General features: G+C 43.9%; 1 protein-coding gene across 1 annotated transcript in view; it reads right to left on the bottom strand.

Annotated features, from left to right (window-relative positions):
- Nucleotides 1-9,581: 9,581 nt before the first annotated feature.
- Nucleotides 9,582-23,609, bottom strand: part of MKI67 (marker of proliferation Ki-67) — a 46,991-nt gene continuing 32,963 nt past the window's right edge. The window contains exons 15-16 of the mRNA XM_044445616.1: nt 19,729-23,385; nt 9,582-9,945 (exon numbers count right to left, since the gene is read on the bottom strand). Coding sequence (XP_044301551.1) covers nt 9,824-9,945; nt 19,729-23,385 — 3,779 coding nt within the window. The 3' untranslated portion in view covers nt 9,582-9,823. The remainder of the gene's footprint in view (nt 9,946-19,728; nt 23,386-23,609) is intronic.

The following is a 23,609-nucleotide window of genomic DNA, read 5'->3' as shown; positions in this document are numbered from 1 at the left end:
ATTTTAAAATATATACAATAAAATACAAATATATAATATAAAACATACACTATAAAACAAGTCGCCCTGGCCAAATAAAATTCAATAATATTAACATTTAAAATACTGCTTAAATAAAAAGGTCTTCGCCTGGCGCCGAAAAACAAATAACGACGGCGCCAGGCGGACCTCTCTGGGGAGCGCATTCCATAACTTAGGCGCCACCGCTGAGAAAGCCCTCCTCCGAGTAACCACCCTCCTAACTTCTTCCATGGAGGGCTCCCGGAGAAGGGCCTCTCCCGCCGATCTCAGGGGGCGGCTGGGCATATAAGGATGTAAGCTGGTAACCAAGGACCCAAGCCGTTTAGGGCTTTATAGGTCATTACCAACACCTTGAATTGGGCCCGGACTTCAATGGGAAGCCAGTGAAGCTGACGGAGAACTGGAGTCATGTGAACATAACGTCCAGTCCCCGTCAGCAGCCTGGCAGCTCTATTTTGGACCAATTGAAGTATCCGGACCGTCTTCAAGGGTAGCCCCACGTAGAGCGCGTTACAGAAGTCCAGACGGGAAGTCACCAACGCATGTGTCACTGTCGCAAGGCAGTCATTCTCCAGATAGGGGCGCAGCTGATGAATTAGCCGAAGCTGGAGGAAAGCGCTCCTCGCCACTGCTGTTACCTGAGCTTCCAGTGAAAGCTCTGGGTCGAGGAGCACTCCCAAGCTGCGGACCTTGTCCCTAAGAGGGAGTGCAACCCCATTCAGGACAAGGTTCAATTCACCCTCTCCGAAGCCCGGTCCACCAACCAACAGGACCTCCGTCTTGTCTGGATTGAGCTTCAGTTTATTGGCCCTCATCCAGCCCATTACCTCGGCCAGGCACCGGTTCAGCACAGCCACTGCCTCACCTGGATTGGTGGAAAACGAGAGGTAGAGCTGGGTATCATCAGCGTACTGATGGTTCCGCAGCCCACACCTCCTGATGACCTCTCCCAGCGGTTTCATGTATATGTTGAACAGCAAAGGGGACAAAATGGACCCCTGCGGTACTCCATGGCATAGCTGCCATGGCGCAGAGCCATAGTCCCCCAGCACCACCTTCTGGAACCGGCCATTGAGATAGGAGCGGAACCACTGCAAAGCAGTGCCTCCAACCCCCAATCCCGCTAGCCTATCCAGAAGGATACCATGGTCGATGGTATCGAAAGCCGCTGAGAGGTCCAGCAGAACCAACAGGGACACACTCCCCCTGTCCTTCTCCCTGCACAGGTCATCATACAGGGCGACCAAGGCAGATTCAGTACCGTACCCGGGTCTGAAGCCGGACTGCAATGGGTCCAGATAATCAGTTTCATCCAAGAGTGCTTGGAGTTGTCCCGCCACCACTCGTTCTAACACCTTGCCCAGAAATGGGATGTTGGCCACTGGTCTATAATTAGTGGCCATCTCTGGATCCAGTGACGCCTTCTTCAGGACCGGTCGGACTACCGCCTCCTTCAAAGGGGCAGGCACCCGACCCTCCCTCAGAGAAGCGTTAACCACTTCCAAGATCCAGGTTCCAATCCCGTGCTTGGAATCATTTATTAACCAAGACGGGCAAGGGTCCAAAAGGCAAGTGGTTGGACGTACTCGCCCAAGCACCTTGTCCACATCATCGGGCCGCAGTAACTGAAATTCATCCAATAAATCTGGACCAGACGGCAGCGTTGCTGTCTCCTTTGAAACCTCTGAATCAATAGTGGTGTCCAGCTCGTGACGAATCTGAGCGATTTTCTCCCTGAAATGCCTGGCAAAGTCGTCACAGCGGGCCTTTGAGGGTGGAATCAGGTCTTCCTTTGGACCTGGACGGACCAGGCCTTGCACCACTCGAAAGAGCTCCGCCGGACGGCATTGTGAGGAGGCAATGGAAGCGGAAAAGAATCCCTTTTTTGCCGCCCTCACCGCCACAGCATAGGCCCGATAGTGGGCTCTTAAGTGTGTTTGGTCAGATTCATCTCGTGATTTCCTCCACCTACGCTCTAGTCATCTCCCAACCTGCTTCATCGCCCTCAATTCAGGAGTATACCAAAGGGAGGAGCGGGCTCTGCCCGGTGGGAGAGGACGCTTAGGAGCGATCGTGTCTACAGCCCTGGTCATCTCCCCATTCCACAGTTCGACCAGAGCCTCGACAGGAGCACCCGTCTTGTCAGCCGGAAACTCCCCCAGGGCCTTCAGGAATCCTTCTGGATCCATCCGGCTCCGGGGGCGGACCCACATAATTGGGTCCGCACCCTTACAGAGGGAGAAGTCGCTCTCGAGCATAAACCTCACCAGGAAGTGATCTGACCATGACAGGGGAGTCAAGCATAAAATACTCACCCTCAGACCATCCTCTTCCTGCCCCGTCGAGAAAACCAGGTCCAGAGTGTGTCCCCGTTCATGGGTGGGGCCGGTGACATGTTGAGACAGCCCCATGGCCGTCATGGAGGCCATGAAGTCCTGAGCCGCCCCGGTCAGACTAGCCTCGGCATGGAGATTGAAGTCCCCCAGGACCAACATCCTGGGGGTCCTCAACACCAGGTCCGAGACAGTCTCCGTCAGCTCAGGCAGGGAGACTGTTGGGCAGAAGGGTGCGCGGTACACCAACAGAATCCCCAGTCTGTCTCGGTCGCCCAACACCAAGTAGAGACACCGGAAGTCCCGTGAGGGAGATGGAGGCTCGGTAAACCAAAGCGACCCCCCCTCCCCTCCCCTCCGGCCGTGAGCAGTGCTGGACCAGATACCCGGGCGGGCACACTTGGGAGAGGGCAACATCCCCCCCCTCTCCCGCCCAAGTCTCCGTTATGCAGACCAGGTCGGCCCCCTCATCCACAATCAGGTCCTGGATGAGGGCAGATTTGTTATTGACTGACCTGGCATTAAGCAACAGCACCGTCAGGCCAGAGGGGCGACTGACGAGACTCCCTGGCACCCTCTGGCTGAGAGCAAAACCAGAAGTAGGGACAGGTGTCAGCCATCTGTCCCTCCTTCTTCTATACGGACACGTTAAGCTCCCAACGCTGTTACGTCCCCTGCCCATAACCACCTCAATGGCGGCACCCGTGCGCTCCCCAGGAAACATAAGCGGCAGCATGGCCAGGGACGACTCCATAAAAAGATTTAAAATACTACTAAAAAAAAAAAAAAAAAAACCCCCACACACACACACACACACACTCTCACCCCTCACTCACAGCCCAGCAGGAGGGCCTACCATCGCCAAGCGAAAGCCCCTGGCCAGCCCCGCCCCCTGCTCGGCCACCCGAACGGCGGCGACCGTCCTTTGGCCGACGCCCTTTGTAGCCGCCGGCCCTGCGTCCCCCGCCTCGTCCGAAGCACGCCTGCCACACGTGCTGGGGCGTGGCGGAGCAGCCAAGTGGGCGGTGGATGGCGGCGCGGTCTTACGCGGCAAGGCAGCGGCTCCCCTCCGGCACGGCGCGGTCTTACACAGCGAGGAGGCGGCCCTCCTCCGGCGTAGGCTGCCGGGCGCAGTTGGTGTTGCTGTTGGCGCGCTCCTCCCGCGGGCTTTGTAGCCGCCGGCCCTGCGTCCCTCACCTCGTCCGAAGCACGCCTGCCACACGTGCTGGGGCATGGCGGAGCAGCCAAGTGGGCGGTGGATGGCGGCGTGGTCTTACACGGCAAGGCAGTGGCTCCCCTCCGGCGCGGCGCGGTCTTACACAGCGAGGAGGCGGCCCTCCTCCGGCGTAGGCTGCCGGGTGCAGTTGGTGTTCATAGGATTTCCATAGGATTCTACCATTATATAAATACATTTTGAATTGCCCATCAGTTTACTTAATTGAATTTTCCTGGTTTCTAGTATTATGCACTTTATCCTCAACATGCATTACTTTATACCTTTCTCCTTTATTTATTTATGGCTTTTATAGACCATCCATCTACTGGTGACTCGGGATGGTTTACTTCTTCCCTCACTTCTTTTCTAATCTGCCTCTATCCAATCTTCTCTCTGCCATCCAGTGGAGCTTTTCAAGGTTGTCCAGATCTTATTACTTTCTGTCCCTAGGAATACTTTAGAACCGTCTCAGGCCTGCTGTAAGTTACTCACTGTGCACTTCCAGGAAAAAATCTCTCACATCCACCAGGATTTGGGCTCCATTGTAAAGCATCTGAATCTGTGGAGATATGCAGAACACAGCTTGGTATGGTTTTATTGGTTTTATTGGATGAGTTTTGGTTGGTACAGCTCATGGATGTAAACAAGTTTCTTGAACAAGTTTGTGCAATCACTTCTGTACTGGATCCTTGCCCATCCTGGCTTATAAATCCAGAAAGGAAAGAATAACTATTTGGGCCAGGGAGGTCATTACTGCATCTTTGTGAGAGGGAGTGGGCCCATGCTGCCTTAAAGAGGCTGTGATAACACCACTTCTGAGGAAACCCTCCCTTGACCTGAAAGATTTGAACAACCTGAGGCCAGTAGCAAATATTCCTTTCCTGGCCAAGTTCTTCAAAGGGTGGTTGCAATCAACTCCAGGCACTTTTGGATGAGATGCTTATCTGGATCCATTTCAATCAGGGTTCAGGCCTAGTTTTGGCATGGAAACAAGCGTGGTCAACCTGTATGATGACCTATGCTGGCATAGAGATGTGGAAGTAAAACTCTGTTGATACCATTGAACCTCTCTGTAGATTTCAGTGTGATCAACCATGGTATCCTCATGAGGCAGTTGTTTGAGTTAGAAGTGGGAGGCACTGCATTATAGTGGTTCTGCTCTCACTTGCCCATTTATTTTTGTGAACAGGAGTGATGATACATGTTGAATTGTTAGTTTGGATTGCATTTCTGAGACAGTGAAGTTCATGGTAGGCATGTCATGAGTGGAGCCAGGGGTCAGACTAGATGGCCTAGAAGACCCCATTTGAGTCACAGTTTCTATATTCTATGTTACTGAAACCTCTTTCACATTCCAAGGTACTGCTTCAGACTACTTTGCTGCATTGTATCAAAGAATTTAAGCCAAGTGGAGGCTGCTGGCCATTGTTATCCAAGTAGTCTCTGAAAGCTGAGAATGCAGAATTAACTGATCATTTGAAATATTTGCATAGTGATGACCCTTCTATTCCAAATCTTGGCTGGAATTCTGTTGACCATCATGCTCTTTACAATGTTAAGGATGCATCCTTCAACTGAGGACTTTGTTGGATTCACTGTAAGTAGGCACTGTTTCATGTTATTCACTATGCTGTTTATGAACTGACCATGATTAATGGACACTATTTTCTGATTGTTAGTATGACAGAACCAAATTTATTTTTGAAGACTGCAGATTGTGCTTCTAAAATGGTCTTCCCTTTTTTCTCTACCAAAGTCTTTAGGATTCTAATAAATCGTCAAATATGTCTGTCTGCTTTCACCCCTGTAATGGTTCTTCTCTGTGGATAACCTGAAAGGATTGTCAGTTCATTCAAAGCATCATGCAAAAGGGCTAGATCAAGCAACAATTGTTTGGAAAACAAACTGTTTTACAGACAATTTTAAGATCTCAGTTTGCAATCAACTCCTGTCCTTGCTAGCAGACTTTAAGTATAAACACAAAGAACAGTAATTTTTCCAAACTGCTGCAATAGTCCTAAAGGAACTTGCAATCCATCTAACATCCAGGAACTTCCCAGTACTATTTATCTGCTCATCCAATTGCTTTGAACATTTTCTGAGCTATTTTGTGGTTACCTGCAATATAATGAATAAAGCTTGCCCATGAACGCATGGAAAAGATTCACACCATGGACTTCTTTGCCAACAGCCAGCTCTAACCTGTGATTCAGACAATGCCACACAATGATGTTGGGATATATTTCATGGTTCTGTGCAATTCCCAGTTTCCTTCCTAGTATCTCCACAGCTAGGTGTCCAATGGTGGGAAGATCATGTGCCAGTTTTAAGTCAGCTAATCTAAGGGGTTCAGGTATCACCAACTGCCTCAGCTCTACTTATCCTTCCTGTGCAGACAAAACTCAATACAAGAAACCCAGTGCAACCTCATATTAAGAATCATGTCTTACACTCACTTCTTTTTTCCAAGGGGTACTGGGCTTGTTTCAGTGCATGGACAAGGGAGGCATCATTTTGCTGAGGAAGACCAGCCACTTGTGGGAGGTACACAGAGCTGCAAAGCCTATTTCAGCCTCCCCTGCCCAGAAGACCTCAGAGCCCACATGCCTTATGAGGTGTTCAAAGTGGGGCCAATCCAACCCAGTTATTAAGCCATAAGCTCAACTAGGGACAACCCCAACACAGCTGCATCCTTCCCCTTATTTCCACCTTGGCCCACCAGGTTGAGTAGGGTTTAACATTCCCATGGATACAATAACCTGCAGGACTTCAGCCAGTGGGCTTCCCTGAGCTTGCCTAACCAGAGTGCAACTGCTGCCTGTGTCTACTAAGGTCTCAATCTCCTTCCCATCCACCCTGGCCTGAACCCGCCAGGCTCACTGAAGTGAGGCACTCACTAGAGCTGACCACCAGGGTTCCACAAAGTTGCATTCCATTATAGGGCAATCTCACCAGAAATACTCCTCCTTGCCTTAAGTAAAACAGACGACTGGTCTTGGGTTCGATCCCCTTCTTTTCCATACCACAAGGCATAGGAGTGAATGATGCTCTTAAAGGGTGGCCCTTTGGAAACCCATACTCCATCCAGGAGTTGCTGGCTCTGTCACCCTTTCCCTGAGGTTTGGCTGCTGTGACCCACTGGTGCATTCTGTGTCTGCACTTCCTGCAAAGTTGCTCAATTCTGTTCCCCTCATCCAGTTCCCTGGCTGCCACAAAGGTTTCCATTAGCGCAATAGCATCCTCTAGTTTTGTGCTGGCAGGATTGTCAAACTGCTCCACCAAAACCAGCATGTGGACCCAGAAACCACATCTCTGGCACCATCATCATAGCTATCAACCTGTGTTTTTGATTTTCCTCCATAGAACTTAAAAGTCTGTTATGTAAAACCTTCCCGTCAGTGTTATTAGTTCCCACATGGGTAAGGAAAGGATATTTGTCAGTGGTTTGTATGAGATGCGTGAACATATAAATTATATCTTTAATCTTGGCTCCAGGGAGACAGGATACTTGGCAATTCTCTGGGTGGTCAGAACATGTATTTTTCCATCTCGTGAAACAGAGAATTTCCCACAAGAATCACTTGCCTCCTCTGTTGCTGCAAATGTTGGCATCTTTTTCCTTGATTGGCTTTTTGTATCTTTTTCAGTTATTCAGTGTGTCATACTGTTCTTCCACAGCAGGTTTCTCACTCATCTCTTCCTCAAGTAACTAAAAGTGGTTCAAGGGTTCCACTGCTTCCAGTGGTGGATTGTCTGCTAGTTCCTGTACATGTGTCACCCTGTTCGTTTCATTTTCCCTTCCCAAAGGATTCTCTTCTGTTGCCTCAGCTTGTTGATGTATTTCTTCCTTCAGGACTACACAAGTCCGCCACTGTCAAAAAACTTCATTTTATTACTTTGAGGGTCAACGCTTGCTGCTTCAGTGCTCTCACCTTTTCTTCTAACAGGCCTACTAGCTTGGACTTGTTACAGGTGAATGCCATATTACTCTCAGGTAAGAAAAAACATTGGTTTTTCAAGTCATCACCAGTGGGGAGTATTCTCAGTCCATTGTTCATGTAAACTTTGTGTTGGGGAGGTTCTGACAACTGGTGCTTTCTCCTGTCATCACTAAAGATTAACACTGTCCTACTAGTAAGTGGGAATGTGCTACAAGAAGGAAAACAAGCTTTGGCTGAGCACTAAGGGAAAAGAAGATAAAGAAGGGGGGTATGCTAGGGACCTCCCTTGCTGAATGCCAGTACCAAACTCCTGTTTTTTCTCCATTTGCTCACTCACTCCCTGGGAACTTGGTTGCTTGTATCCCAGAGGCCCTAGACCAGCTGAGGCAGCTTGCTCTGCTCAGAGTCAAGAACCAGAATGAATGACCTCACCCACATAACTACTGCTACCTAATCAGACCACTCTTCTTCAGCTAAGCAGCAATCAGCTAATCTGGAACTTCCTTCCATTATATCTTTGTTTCCTTTCAATACATTACCTGCAGGGATGTAGAGACTCTTCTCAGAAAAAACTGTATGAGTGGGGAAGTCAATGGCACTGTCACAGGTTCCAATCTTTATGTTTTTCATTACTTCCAGAGTACATCTTGCTCCCCAGTCCAAATCAACTCATTTAGCATAACACTAAAAAATAAATTAGATGCTTGAAAAAAACAGAAATGGGTATCTTTGGAAATGCTGGGAAAGGTGAGGAAAATAATTGGTCCTGCCTAGTATTGTGACAGTATTGGTCTATTTAGCCAAGTGTGGCAAGTACACTGCTTGACAATAACCATATAATTTCTCACAGAGTAGTGTTTTCCAACATAGCTCCTAGAATACTGTAACCAAAGACACTAAGAACTGAACCATATATCTGCATTTACATTTATAAAATCAACTGTTGACAAAGGTGGAAAAAATAAAGTCTGTGCCCTAGTTAAAATGGCTAGTACTCGTATTCTCTCTAGGCAATCCTAATGGCAGTGGGGGAACACTGTCAGTTTTATCTAGGCCTTCCCTACAGTTATAGTATGCTGTAGGTGAGGAACTGGGAGTGGTGCAACTAAGCTCCCCAGAATCCATCTTTTCAGTTTCCACACCTCTCATGCTTGGCCCTATCTAAGAAAGTGGGCTGAGCTGAGAAGTCCATCAACGCTTGCAGAGATCCAGTTCTACAACCAACAACCTTTTCCCTCATTACGTGTAGCACAAAGATTTCAAGAAACATGGGCAGAAGAGGGACACTGCTTGTGCATATTTGCTGGGTCCAGTTCCTGGTGGGTGCTCATGTGAATGCCCAAAGAACTTACCACTAAGTCAGACTCACAGTTGTGAGAAAGTACACCAGAGTCAAGGGAGCTGAGTCCAGGAATCCATGGATTCCCAGTCCCAAAATGGATCCTTCAAACATCCTTGCTGGAAGAATACCTTTAGTTGTTATACTATAGACCAGTGATGGCGAACAAAAGGCACGCAATCACCCCAGCAGCCAGGCGCTTATTTGGAAAGATTAAGGGTACCAGGCAATGACGTTGTCACTCATTAGCCACTACTCGCAGTTTTTGCATGGCCGGTCAGTGAGCTGCCAGGGATTTGCTTGGACTGTGGTTTTGGCAGAAGGTAGGAAAGGTAGGGAATATATTCAGGTAGGAAATACACTGAGATGCCTTTTTCAGGGCTGGCCAAAAGCTGGTAGTCAGTGGAACGTTGCCCCCTTGTGCTGGTGGTCAGCAAATTCCGGTTTTATTGTAGTGCTGGCCCTTTGCCATAAATAAGTGGGTTCTGAGGTGCAATTTGGCATTCAGTCTCTAAAAGGTTCCCCATCACTGCTATAGATCATAGGCTACTGTTCTATGTCTATTGACTGTAAATAGGACATAGACTAACTTGCACTATGGTGACATGCTTTCTCTTGGGCAGGAATATCATAAAGAAATATTTAGATAAATCTATGGTTTAATGTCAAAATACAGAAGTAGAGTAAAACTAGTATTTAAAATTTCTTAAGACAATACAAATCAAAACAGCTAAAAATCTCAGTTCTTAACCCCTTGCATCTTTAAACAAAGCATTACAAAATAGGTAAGAAAAGATATCTATAAAACAGCATAAAATGGGTGTCATTGAAAGAAATAAGCTGAACAAAGTTACAGAAACAAAAATATTTCTAAAGGCAGAGCATACTTTACAAGCCTAATTTCAAAATCTTAAGATACCCATTATATCTGTAAAGGAAAAAATACAAAACCCAGCACCAAAAATCATAATATTCATTTTCTGTTTCTTTTGCTTGCTCTTGTCTTGCCTTCTGTTTCTGCAGCAGGCCCAATGATAGCTGCGGTATGCTCTTTCATTTGTTTTCTTTTTCGCAATGTTGTATTTTCTGCGTTCTCTATTTGTTAAAAAAAAGAGATAATTACATGAAGCCACTTTTCTAATACATTTTTCTGTAATAAGAAGACCAGACAATAGAATTTTCTAATTATCTTTCTTTTACTCTCCTGTACAAAATGGTTTATTCCAAGCTTGCTATCCATACCTCCTCAGGTGTGCATGTTTTGACAAGAAGAAAAATCAGTCACAATTTCTTGATAGAAAAATCATGCTAAAAGAGCAGAAAGTAAGGTTACTTACCTGTAACTGATGTTGAGTGGCCGGCTGTGCATTCACACATACTGCTTCTATGTCTATGTGGTGCCTGAAGTCACAAGATCTTTCTAGCTAGTCTCAATTTCAGGTAGGTGCCTCACCCTTTTCTCCCTCTAGTATAAATAGGAAGGGCTTCCACCATTTTCCCCAATTCAAATAGATGGATGTTTTGGCCTCAGCTGGTCCAATTATACCACAATACACATAGCATGGACTTGTAGAAAGGATAGGGACAGACTGTTGACACAGATGTGCAGCTGGTGGATGGGTTGTGTGAATGCACATATGACCTCTTGAAGATCAGTTACACAACTAAACAATCTTATTTTCTTCTTCATGGTCTCTGTGCATCACACATATGGGCAATTAGCAAGCTTACCCCAGTAGAGGGGGGTGATGTTGTCATTGAACGAAAGGGGAGGGCTGCTTGGCTGAAGGAACAGTCCTGTCTGGCACAGACATTGAGCTAGTAATGTTTCATGAAGGTAGTGGGCATGGAGCATGTTGCTACTTGGCAAAGGTCCTGGAGCAGGACACCAGTGCATAGTGCTATGGAGGTTGCCATTGCTATGTTAGCGTGTGTTCTTGGTTGTTCCAGGAACTGTAGTCCAGCAAGTTGTTACATCATCTCAACAATCCATTGGGTGAGTAGCTGGGAACCAATGGGTTTGCCTCTGGACAGTTCACTTCTAGAAATGACAGAATTATCAGTATGGGACTAATAAAAGGCTAGAGCTCATCAAGCATTAAGGGTGTGTAGGCCTGATTCTATCCTGATTCTACAGGAGTGGACAGTGTTGGTTAAGAATGCTAGTAAGATGTTGTCTTGGTTTAGATGGAAATGGAAGGTGACCTTCAGCAGGAATACATGGCCTGGTTGGAGGATGGCATTGTTATTGTGAAAAATAAGGAACAAGTCTATGTGTTATAGTACACTTGTACTATAGTCATAGTACACTTGTTCTCCTGATCTAGCTGATCGCTACTAGAAAGGCCCCCTTCCAGGAGACAAGTTGCAAATCTATGCTGGCCAGGGGCTTGAATGTGGGCTTTGTCAGTGCCTGGGGAACTACAGATAGGATTCATCCTGGAATGGTAGATTGGATGGATGGGTTCAAGTTGTGCTGCCCTTTAAGGAGCCAACAGGACAAGGAGTGGAAAAAGGTAGCGAAACCACTGAACATTCTGTGAAATGATGAAATGGTTGCTTGGTAAACTTTAACGACTGATGGTTTTATCTTCAGTATGGAGTGAGTGTAGAAAAGTCAGGATTTGGTGGAAGTCTGGAACAGATCAAAGAGCTCATTTTGAGTGAAGACCCAGAAAGTGTTCCATTTGGAAGTGTATAAACACCTTATGTCAGGCTGTAGTGCTGCATCTAAACTAAACGGTGTTGTCCCTCCGTATTTTCACCAGCATGAGAAAGTGGTGATTAGAAGGAAAGATGGGAAGAGATAGGCAAATGTTCTGTAACATGGTTGAAAGCAAGCATGACTTATTGAAGCGCAACCAGAATGGGGACAAAAAGCATCTCATATTGTCAGCATTGCAAACAGGTCCAGGAATGGGATACCTCAGGATTCAAAGAGGCTGTATGGGATGTCAGGGTGAAGTTCTTATTTGCAAGTCTCTTGTAGCATTCTGCTTAGGTTTCTGCTGTAAAGTTGGCAGTTTCAGCAAGTTGGATGCCTACTATAGTGATGCGTCCAGTTAGATACCAGTCCCATACTTGCAGTGTGAAGTAATTCCGGGAAGCTGACAAGGTGGTGCCTTGTTTGTTGAGCTATAACACCACTGTAGTATAGTCTGATATGATCCAGTTATACTTTTTCTCAAAGATTTGTTGAAATGTAATTAGTGCTTTCTGGAACATGAGTTTGAGGTAACTGATTGTTTCTCAGTCCTGTTCAGTCCAGTCTTTGGGTCTTGCCCCCAATGCAGTGGGCTCTCCAGCCTGAGAGATGCATCTGTTTGTTATGATTAGGAATAGTTCCATAAGTGTAAAGGGGATAGTGTTCACTAGGTGGTGCTCGTTAGTCCACAAAGAGCTTGATCAGAGATGGGGAGCACCAGTTTTTTGCTCGTATCATGTTGAAGCTGATGGGTTCGGACAACTCAGAGCTGTAGAGATCACATCTGTAAACTGAACAATGATGACTGTGGAAGCTATGTGGTCAAGGTGTCATTGGATTTTTTGAATTGTTGTCCTGGGTTCAAAGTAGAGGTGAAGGGCTGGGGAGATAAGAATTGCTATTCAACCATCAGGAAGGTATGCTCAGGCCATCACTAGATCCAGGTGTGCTCCAACGTGCAGGATTGACTGGGAAGAGACAAAGAGGAATTTCTCACTGCTAATACAGAAAACTGGTATCTTATTGGTTAAAAAACTTACAAGTTTCTAAAAGAGTGCAAGAGATCATCCCAGGATGGAGCAACTAGAAGCCAGTCATCTAGATATGGGAAAACTTGAATACCTTAAAGACAGATAAGTTTGTAAACTAAGGTCATGCATTTCAGAGAACCATAGAATACCACAGAAGGATGCATGAAGACCACTGGGTCCAACACCCTGCTGATTGCAGGTCACGAATTTACTCCATCCCACTCAGATGGTTGTGCAGTTGCTTTCTAAATGTCACTAGCATGGGAGATCCTATGACCTCTTTAGGCAACTGGTCCCACTCCTGCATTGTTCTGACACTGAAGAAATGTTTCCTGCTATCTAAGCTGACTCCAGGTTGTCACCTCTTGGATGGATTTCTACACTCTGGGATCAACACGATCTTGTCCTCTACAGCCATGTAGAGTAATATGCCCCCCCTAAATCTTTTCCAAGGCCATTTTCTACACATAGTCAGTTTTCTCAGTCTCTCCTCACAGGAAAGTGTTTCCAAACCCTGGATCATTTCTGTAGTACTCCTCTGGACTCTAATTTTTCTACATATTAAATATTGGTGCCCACAAATAGACAAATAAAATGGGATGTCTGACAAGTGGAACATAAGGGAACTATTACTTCCTGTGATTTGGAAATAATACATCTTCCATTAATGCATCACAAAATAGCATTTGCAATTTTTGCAGATGCACTGGATCATTGCTTTGTATTTAGCCAGTTGTCCACAAAAACTCCAAGGTCTTTTTCAGTTTTGTTGAATCATGTATTCCCCATCTTGCATTTGATTTCTTTTTCCTGGATGGAGGACTTGGCATTTGTCCAACAGAATAGCATTCTTCTGCTTTCAACCCAGTGTTCAAGTTTATCAGGATCACCCTGGATCTTCATTCTGTTCACTATTTCGCTGAGTTTTTTATTGTTGGCAAATTTGATAAACTTTACTTGTATTTCCTCATCCAAATCATTAATAAAGATGTTGAAGAGCACTGGGCCTAACACTAAACCTAGTGGCACCCTACTAGATACCTTTCTCCAGTTGGAGGTGCCATTGATGAGCACTCTTTGTGTCCAGTTCAGCAGCCAATTTGGGATCCACCTAACAGTGTTTGTATCTAGTCCAGTTTTTGCTAATTTGCTTATGAGAATGCTGTGTGGCACTATGTCAAAAGCTTTTCTAAAATCAAGGAAGATCATGTCCACAGTGTTCCCTCTGTCCATTTGGGAGGTTACCCAGTCAAAAATTCAGATTAAATTGGTAGGATTTAGTTTTGAAAAATCCTTGTTGGTTTTTATTAATCACAGTTTCCTTCAAGGCACTTGCAAACTGATCTTTTAATGATTTGCTCCAGAATTTTACCAGGGATTGGTGTCAGACTAGTTGGGTTGTATTTCCCAGGTTCATCTCCCCCCCCTTTTTTTTTTTTTTTTTTTGAAGTTGGAGATGTTAGCCCTTCTCCACTCATCTGGTAGTTCTCCTGTTTTCCAGGATTTAGCAAAGTTAATAGCCAGTGATTCTGAGAGTTCTTCTGGTAGTTCTTTTATGACTCTGGGATGGAGAGTCTGCCTTTTCCTTGTCATCTGTTATTGCTTTCCTATCCATGATAAGTAGATAGACACCTTTCTCTTTCAATGTTATCTTTTGTTTCAGATGTATTGGAACACTTTCTTGTGGACCTTAGCATCCATTGCTAGTAACAGTTCATTGTGGTGTAGCACTGCTTCCACCTCCTGTGCATGTTATTTTATGCTTTTAGTTTATCACTTAACTTTGTGGAGACATGTGGGTTTCCTCAATTGTCTTTTACACATTTTTCTTGTTGGAATTGTACATAGTTGAGCTGGGAAATTATTTTTTTCCAGGATTTTCCACCCCTCTTGGACATCTTTCCCCTTATGTGAGTTGCCAAGGTATGTTGCTTATTGTTGTTTGTATTCATTAAAGTTGGCTTTCTTGAAGTCCAAGGTATGTGCTTCACTACAGTTAACCTTTATCTCCTGTATAAATGAGAATGCAAGTATTATATGGTCATTTACCCCACAGTTCCTGTGGCTGCTATTTTGTACACCAGGCCATCCCCGTTAGCATTAAATTGAGGATAAGTGTTCCTCTTGTTCCTTCTTTCATATTCTGCTGGATGAAGTTGTAGGCAATGCATGTCAGGAATCTCTTGGAGGGACCATGTTTAGCAGAAATTGTTTCCCAGTATATATCAGAGAAGTCCCCCATCTTTCTTCTTGGAAACTCTGGCAAATTGCTTTTCAAAGGTTGCATTCTTGTTTTCTTTTTGACTGGGTGGTCTGTGATAGACACCAATAACTATTGTTTTTCTTATTTTTCACTCCCTTTAAATTAAGCCAGATGCTTTCAGTGGGATTACTAAGTTCCTCTTCTTGTGTTTCTGTGCAGATATACATATCTTTTACATGGTGTAACCGAACCTCCCTTTTTGTCCTATTTTTCTTGAACAGGTTATATCCATCAATAGTAGAGTTCCACTCATGTGAGTCATCCCACCAAGGTTCAATTATACATGTAAGATTATAATTGCCATCATGTACTTTTATAAAGTTCAAGTTGTTGTGTTTTCCATACTCCAAGCACTGGGGTAGGGACATCGAAGTTCGTTCTTCCCGCACTCTGGTTTCCTTCCAATGTTTTTGGGAGACTGATGTTGGGCCCAACTCGTTTTTTTTTTCCTCTGCTGAAATAAATCTTTGTCAGATGATGATATACCGTGCTACACGTCTCCCTCCCCTATATGTTTCAGTCTAAAGTCCTCTTGATGAATTTTTTTCATGTACTGGCAAACACGTTTCTGTACTTTGTGAGATACAGTCCATCATTCGCCAATAGTCTGTCTTCCAGGAAACTTAGATTGTGGTACCAGAATCCACATCTCCCTTTATGGCACCACCATCATAGCCAGTTGTTCACTTGAAGGATTTCTCTTCCCTATCAGTTCCTCTTCCAAGTACTAGTAGGACTGGGGAGAAGAGTATCTGGACCCCAGTTTTTTTTTTCCTCCCTAGAGCTTCAAAGCTTGATGTTATTTTGTCAAGCCTTTCTCTGCCACTGTTGTTAGTTCCTACGCATATGAGAAGGGAGGGGTATTTGTCAGTGCGTGTATGAGATGCATGAACATATTGGTTATATCTTTAATCTTCACTTCAGGGAGACAGCATACTTGGAGATTCTCTCCGTTGTTACAACACGCATATTTTTCCATCTCGTGAAACAGGGAATTTCCCACAGGAAGCACTTGCCTCCTTTGTTGCTGCAAATGTTGGCATCTTTTTCCTTGATTGGCTTTTTGTCTTTTTTCAGAGTTACTCAGTGAGTCATATCATTCTTCCACTGTAGGCTTCTCACTCGTTGTCTTCCTTAAGTAAATGAAAGTGGTTTAAGGGTTCAACTGCTTCCACTGGTGCAGATTGTCTGCTAGTTCGTGTGCATGTGTCACCCAGGAAGTTTCCTCATTTTCCCTTCTCTCAGGATTCTCTTCTGCTGCCTCAGCATGTTGTTTCTGGACTACACTTAGCTGTTGCAGCTCCACTACTGTTGAAAAACTCTTCATTACTTTGAGGGTGGACACTTGCTGTTCCAGTGCTCTCACCTTTTCTTCTAGCAGGCCTACTAGCTTGGACTTGTTACAAGTGGATGCCATATTACTCAGGTAGGAAAATAACATTGCACTGTTGTTCAAGTCACCACCAGTGGAGAGTCTTCTCAGTCCATTTGTTCACGTAACCTTTGTGGGTCTGTGTTGGGGGGCTGTTATGAGAAATGGTGTTTTCTCCTGTCTTCACTGAAGGTTAGCAGCAGTTCTACTAGTAAATGAAAGCATGTCATGAGGAGAAAAGGTGTATGGGGAGGAACTAAGGAGAAAGAAACAGAAGAAGGGAAAAATTAGGGATCACCCCCTTTACCCCCCCTGCTGAACTCCACCACCAAACTTTTCTTTGTTCTTTGCATTCACTCACTCTCTGGAAGCTTGGCTGCTTGTATCAGGCCCTAGACGAGCTGGAGCAGCTTGTTCTGATCTGCTTTGCTCTGCTAGCAGTGAGGAACCAGGAATAAACACCCCACCCACACAGCTGCTGCCAGCTGATCAAGTCACTCCCTTTAAGTTCACCAGCCAATCAGGAACTTCCTTTTAGTTGTATCTCCCAGAGCACATGGCTTCTTAGAAAACAAGACTGTTTGCTGGGTTAGTGCTAGCCCCTCTATGCTGGTCCTCTGCCACCTCTTCCACTTTCACTATGGTTCCACCACTGAACTCCTGTTAGCTTTCCCTGCTCACTCACTATTGTCACTTGTTCCCTGGGAGCTTGGCTGCTCTTATGTGCTCTGCTCATAGTGAGGAACCATTTGGTAAAGATCTGTGAGGCAATGGAAAGACTGAAGAGTAGGACAGAAAATTCAAACACCTCAGTCATAATTTAGAACTGAAGGAAGTGACAGTAGTCCAGGTGAACAGACACGTGGAAATACACGTCTTTCAAATCGATTGATGAGATTGTGTAAAAAGACCATGCAGAACTTCTTGAGGATTAAGAAGTTAGCATCTCACAGGTCTAAGATGGGACAGAGGATGCCATCTTACTTTGGAATGGTGAAATATCCAGAGTAGAAGCCATAAAATCAGATGGGGGAACAGAACATATTACTCCTTTTGACAACAGCGTGTTGAGGAAGGTAGTGTTGAGTGTACAATCCTGAGAGGTGGCCAGGTGTCAAATTCAATTTGATACTCATTCCCCACAATGGAAAGAACCCACGGATCCTATTTAATGGTTTCTCATTTGGGAGGGTAGTTGTTAAGATGGCTTTCAAATCATATTGGTGCCAAAAGGGGTGGGCTGGCTGTGTCTCTCAGTATCCAGGTGCTTTCTTGATGGTTTGCTGGAACTAAGAGGTGCCCCAGTTTTTGCTGGGGTGGTTGGTATTTGTTGGCAGGATGGAAAGCCGAAATGGCTTCAGATGTGAAAAAAAGCCTACTTACGTGCTCTGGATGGTTGAGCCAGACCAAAGCCCATCTGCCTTGCTGAGGCTCTGGCTTCTGGATGGAGTCATGCTTCTTGTTGGTCCATGCATTAAACAATCCTTCCCCATCAAAAGGCATTTTCTTGATGCAGGACTGTGCCCCCTGAGAGGCTCACTGCCTGAAGCCAGTTATGCCCTCCAAATGGCCACTGGGCTGAGTCACCCTCAACATGGCAACGTGCAGTGTTTATTTGTTGTTTTGAGAGTCAAAGGAACTCTGTCTGGAAGAGCCTAACAAGTTCCTGATGTTGTTCAGGAAAAAAACTCAGCTAGGACACTCATCTTTTCCCAAAGAAAAACCTGGTATCTCCTCATAGTCACTTTGAAGTTGGAGATATGAATACCAAGTCCCATCACTGCAAGACTTTCTTTGGCATTGCATCAAGGCACCGTCCTTCACTGTCTGCTGGGTTGGTGTGTTCCCACTAAGATCTTCCCTCTGCTGATTGTACAATGATGGAATTCAGCTGCAGATGGCATAGGAGGAATGGAATGTCTCTCCTGAACCCAGCACAGGCTCTCCAAATGGCAAGATGTTGACTGAGGTTGTGTAAGGCCTTCCATAGTTCCTTCATGGAGTGAAGGCGCATGGGGAGGAATGGAATGGCCAGCAGAACAGAGTCCTCCATCAGGACATCATAGACTGTGTCAACCAGACTCAGCTAATTGTAGTCTCCAGTCTGAGTGACATCGCCATTTGGAGGAACTGTTTGGGGAACCATCCCAGAGGGGAATCCTAGACCTTGTGATAAGATGAAGTCACTTTGGGATGTTGACACGTTGTCACTGAAGAGCAGTAGAAGAATGGATTCAGGGGCATAATCTGTGAGCTCTGAAAAACAGCTGGATGGAGGTCTTTGTGGCGGTGCAATCTGTTGGAATGATTGGCAGACAGAGACAGGAGGATGGAAGAGCAGAACCATATTGAGGTGGCGAGCTGCTGTGACAGAGCAGTTGGGACTGGTGGCAGGGCCAGAGGAGCCAGACCAGTTCCTTCAGGTGACATGTGGATGGCTCCCACTGGCAGTTTTATTCCCAAGAATAACCAGAAAGGTATGGTCCTGTTGGTGGAAGGGCACAGTAGGCATCCTGGTATCAGGTTGGGGCAGACCTGGGCCACTCCTTGTACACAAGGAGTCAGAGCTGGTGTGATGGCCTCATGTGGTGGTCCCGTGGCTGGATAGGAGAGTGGATCTCCATAAGGAGCCGACGGATCCCAGTGAAGACAGAGGTGTTGTATTCCCCATCCCCCCTCGCCCCTTCAGAGGAGTGGAAGGTGGTTGGTTCTGATCATATCACAAGGCCTGATGGAAAAGACTGGTGGCAGAATTGGTGGTGAGACCATAGTCGTAGATATGGTAACTGGGACTGCTAGTGGAATGGGCAGCTGAATGTGCACCTAAAGTGCCAACAGCAAGCAGCATCATGCCCATTTTGAGGAATGATGGGAGCCCCTTCTATTTATGGTGGGGAGGCTCCCACCAAAAGTTGAACTTAGTTAGAAAAATCTTCCTGACTATGGGCACAGAGCCCTTATGTCTGATGCAAAGGCCATGAAGAACTCCCTTGTTCTTCCTTAAAATCTTAGTGTAAAAAAAAAAAGGAAAAACCCAGTGAAAACCTTCTCCACAATTCCCTGAGGTAGAAGAATACTACTTGAAAGAATACCAATGTGGGGACAATACTAATTTGAAATTTAATAATTCAATAATGGCTGAGAAAGCTTAAGGAAAGAATGAACTGTTAGCTTTTTCAGAATGTTCCCCAATTTATGCATCTGAAAACTCAAATCTACTAAGAAATCAGTAAAGCCTGTAGGGTTGTCCACTATATCCCATAATCAGTGTTTAAAAAAATTAATCCCAAAAAACAACCCTCCTGAATGTCAATCACAAACTTTACAAAACTATATTCTTAATAGCATTGGTATCCTTTATCAATGAAATTGCTAATGATAAAGATTTAATGCTTGCAATGTTTAAATTTCAATTATAATCAATCAAGGATTTTTAAAATTAATTCTGAATCTGAAACATTCCTTAAGAATAAAGTAACCCAAGAGGATGAGAGAACAATTGCCATACCTGCTTCAGACGCTCTTGATTTATTTTTTGGAAATAAACTTCTTGTGATGTCAGAAGTGGCATCTCCTGAGTTGCTGCTAACCCATTTCCTTCTTCCCCATTTTACCAAATTCTTTTGCTCAGGTGGATTTATGAGTTCTAAATAACTATTCTGGTTGTTATTTGAAGTGTTGGTTTGGTCGGTATTCTTTAGCATTTCTTTTTGCTTATATGATTTCAGTCTTTTTGAAGCATATTTTTTATCAGAAACAGTATTGTCTAGAATCACTATTTGATTTTTAGGGGCAATATGACTGCTTGAAGTCAATCCGCAGTTTTTGTTAGGAAAAGCAGAATTAGTTGTTTCAACCAAGCCAACTTTTCTTCTACCACTTCTTTGCTGTTTCTCATTTGTCACAATTGTCTTTTCCAAAACATTTTGTTTTTCCTGAAAAAACTCTTCAGGAAGCTTGTTTTTTCTGACAGAAGTAGCACATGCCACCATTTTATTATCTTTTCCCTCCCATTTTGTTATTTTCCCTTTTCCAAAAGCCTCACTTTCAGTAAACACACTTGGATTTTCACTGACAGTTTCACCATTGTCTGATTGTGAGGGAGGTAGGGTAATGCTTACTTTGAGAGAAGGTACTTCAGATGCAAGTACAATCCCTTCTCTCCTCTTCTTTGAATGATTCTTTTCAAAATCATGTCCCAAAGATACTATTTTATCGCTTACAGATGCATTGTTACTGTCATTTTCCAGTTGCCAATTATTTTCTGATGAAGATTTATAAAGAAATGACTGTTTTCTCCTACTTCTTTTGGATAAATTTTCTTGTGTCACAGTTTGAACTTCTTTGGGCATGTTTTCTTGGTGAACAAGCAATCTAGGTTTTTTACTGGCAGAAACTAAGCTTATGTCAATTATATCATCAGCTTTTCGTCTTCTGCTTCTATGTGGCAGAGTCTCATTTGCAGCGGTTGTTTCCAAAGGGTTTCCTGGCTGTTCTACTGTATTTTTGTCTTTAGTTGATGCTGGCAAAGATAAAACATTTCTGAGTGGAGAAAGAAGTGTGCGAGAAACAGAAGCAACCTTTCTCCTTCTGCCCCTTTTTGACTTTCTCAAAGTCAAATTCTCCCTTTCAGAGCAAGAAATTTTGAGGACCGTATTTTGGTCTTTTATATCAACTGCTTGTTTACTGTCACATTCTGTAGAGGTTTCATGAGAAATAACTTGTTTGCTTCTGCCTCTCCTGGGGGCTGGAGCTGTTGGCTCCTCTTCTGCAAGAGCAATGTTTTCCAATGGCATTTGGGATATAGGGACGCTTTTCCCTCTCCCTCTTTTTGGTTGACTCTCTTTTACAGTTACAGCTGTACTTTGGCCTTTTGTATCAGCTGCCTGCTCATTGTCACATTCTATAGATGTTTTGTGAGAAATGGCATGCTTGCTTCTGCCTCTCCTGGGGGCTGAAGCTGTAGGCTTCTTTTCTTCAAGAGCAACATTTTCCAATGGCATTTGGGATATAGTAACAATGCTTTTCCCTCTCCCTCTTTTTGGTTGACTATCTTTTACAGTTACAGCTGTACGTTGGCCTTTTGTATCAGCTGCCTGCTCATTGTCACATTCTGTAGATGTTTCATGAGAAATAACTTGTTTGCTTCTGCCTCTCCTGGGGACTGGAGCTGTTGGCTCCTCTTCTGCAAGAGCAATGTTTTCCAATGGCATTTGGGATATAGGGACAATGCTTTTCCCTCTCCCTCTTTTTGGTTGACTCTCTTTTACAGTTACAGCTATACTTTGGCCTTTTTTATCAGCTGCCTGCTTGCTGTCACATTCTATAGATGTTTCATGAGAAATGGCTTGTTTGCTTCTGCCTCTCCTGGGGGCTGAAGCTGTTGGCTCCTTTTCTTCAAGAGCAATGTTTTCCAATGGCATTTGGGATATAGGGACGCTTTTCCCTCTCCCTCTTTTTGGTTGACTCTCTTTTACAGTTACAGCTGTACTTTGGCCTTTTGTATCAGTTGCCTGCTTACTGTCACATTCTGTAGATGTTTTGTGAGAAATAGCTTGTTTACTTCTGCCACTCCCAGGTGGGTTTTCTTTTGCTACCTTTTGTCTTCTTGGTGAAATGTCTTCTGCAGCAGTTTCCACACTTTCTAATGACACTTTTTGAGTTGGCTTCTCTTCTGCAAGAAACTCTTCCAAAGGCACAAGTATTTGGAATAGAGGGACAACACTTCTCCCTCTCCTTTGTTTTGGTTGATACTGTTCTACACTTACAAGCATATTTTGATCTTTTATATCAGTTGCCTGTTTACTGTCCTGCTCTGTGTGCATTTCATGAGATACTTGTTTCTTTCTGCCTCTCTTGGATGGATTCTCATTTACTACCTGTTGTCTTCTTGCGGGAACATGCTCTAGTAGCACCTTTTGGGTTTCTTTAGGTTTCTTTTCAATTTTAATTTCTTGTATGCATTTTTCTTGGTGTTCAAAGGACAAATTTATGTCTTCACTAATCTCTAATGCATGTTTCCCTTTAGGAGAGATGCAAGCAGGTTGAGATACAACAGAGGCTCCTTTCCTCTTGCTTTGTGATGTATTTTCTTTTGCAGAGGAAACAGAACTTTCAAAAAAAGTTCTCTCTTCTTCATGAGCACCGTCCTTATCTCTAAGCTCACATTTTTCTTGAAAAGATACAGACATATGTTTCTCAAGTAGAAAATGAATTTTTTTCCCTTTTCTCCTCTTCCCTGCATTTCCTTTTATTTCTGTTAAATTGTCTTCCAAAGTTTCTAGTTTGTTTGTTTTAGATGCTGTGCATTCTTGACTTCCATATTTATACACATTAATAGTTGTAGTTAATCTTGGTGTAGGGGTAGCCTTTCCTTTTCTATTACTTTTAAATAGGATATTTCCACTGCTTTCAATGCCTGAAGTTTCAAAATCTTGGTTTTGAATTTTGTCTTTAACACCTACTTTTGTAAACTCAGATTTCAGGGCATTTTTATCTTCTACATTTCTAGATCTAAGACTTGTTTTTCTGATTAACAAAGAGTCATTTTCTTGGGTTTCTGCATTTTTTTCTGAATGCAAACTTGTTCCAGCTTGTTCAGTTCTTTTAGTTGCCATCTTTTTCCTATTTACACATGTCTGCTTTTTGACTAATGTTGCTTTTGAAGATCTTAGTAATTCTTGACTATGTACATTCTCATTTGTTTCATCAGTCTTTTTACTAGATTTTGCTTGTGAATATCTTTTTACTTCACTTCCAGCTTCTGATACATTGCTTTCAAATTTTTGTACTGGACTTATTTCAGTGATGTTCTGGTCATATTCTTCTGTGAAAGTGAATTCATTAGCCTTCATTTTCTTACTTCTTTTAGGTGAAGTCAATGGTTCACACATTTCTAAATTTACTGCATTGGGATTTGCAACTGGTTGTTTCACAAAATCAACTTTGGCTCCATTTGGAGGCTCTACTCCATTTGACTGGCAGCTTTCAGTAGATTCTGTATCAGCCAGTGTTTCTAATTCACTAAATGAGTAACAGGGGACATGTTCCAAGCTGTAATTTGGATCATTTTTACTATTATCTCTTTGTAAACTAGAAGGAGATTTTCTTGCACTTGATGCTTCCAATTTCACTTCTTCATCTTTGGACACATCTTCCCTGCATTCTAAAACACATACAAAGTTATTTCTGAAAATAAGATTATTAAAAAGGGTAAGTAAAAATGTCAAGAGAATGTTCCAGGTAGTTTCATAATTTTGCTCTGGAGAAACATTTCTATCATATGGTGTGAAATTACCATTCCTAATTATCTCAATAGCTACATCCACTACTTGCAAATAATTCCTTTTTACATATTTTTCCCAAAGCTTCATATTCCAGATTTTTCTA

This window comes from Varanus komodoensis, unplaced genomic scaffold (assembly GCF_004798865.1).
Source record: "Varanus komodoensis strain SLA01 unplaced genomic scaffold, ASM479886v1 scaffold49, whole genome shotgun sequence".
Taxonomy (NCBI): Eukaryota; Metazoa; Chordata; class Lepidosauria; order Squamata; family Varanidae; genus Varanus; species Varanus komodoensis.
The sequence above is the reverse complement of the archived record's forward strand: the minus strand, read 5'-3'. Positions and strand labels throughout refer to the sequence as shown.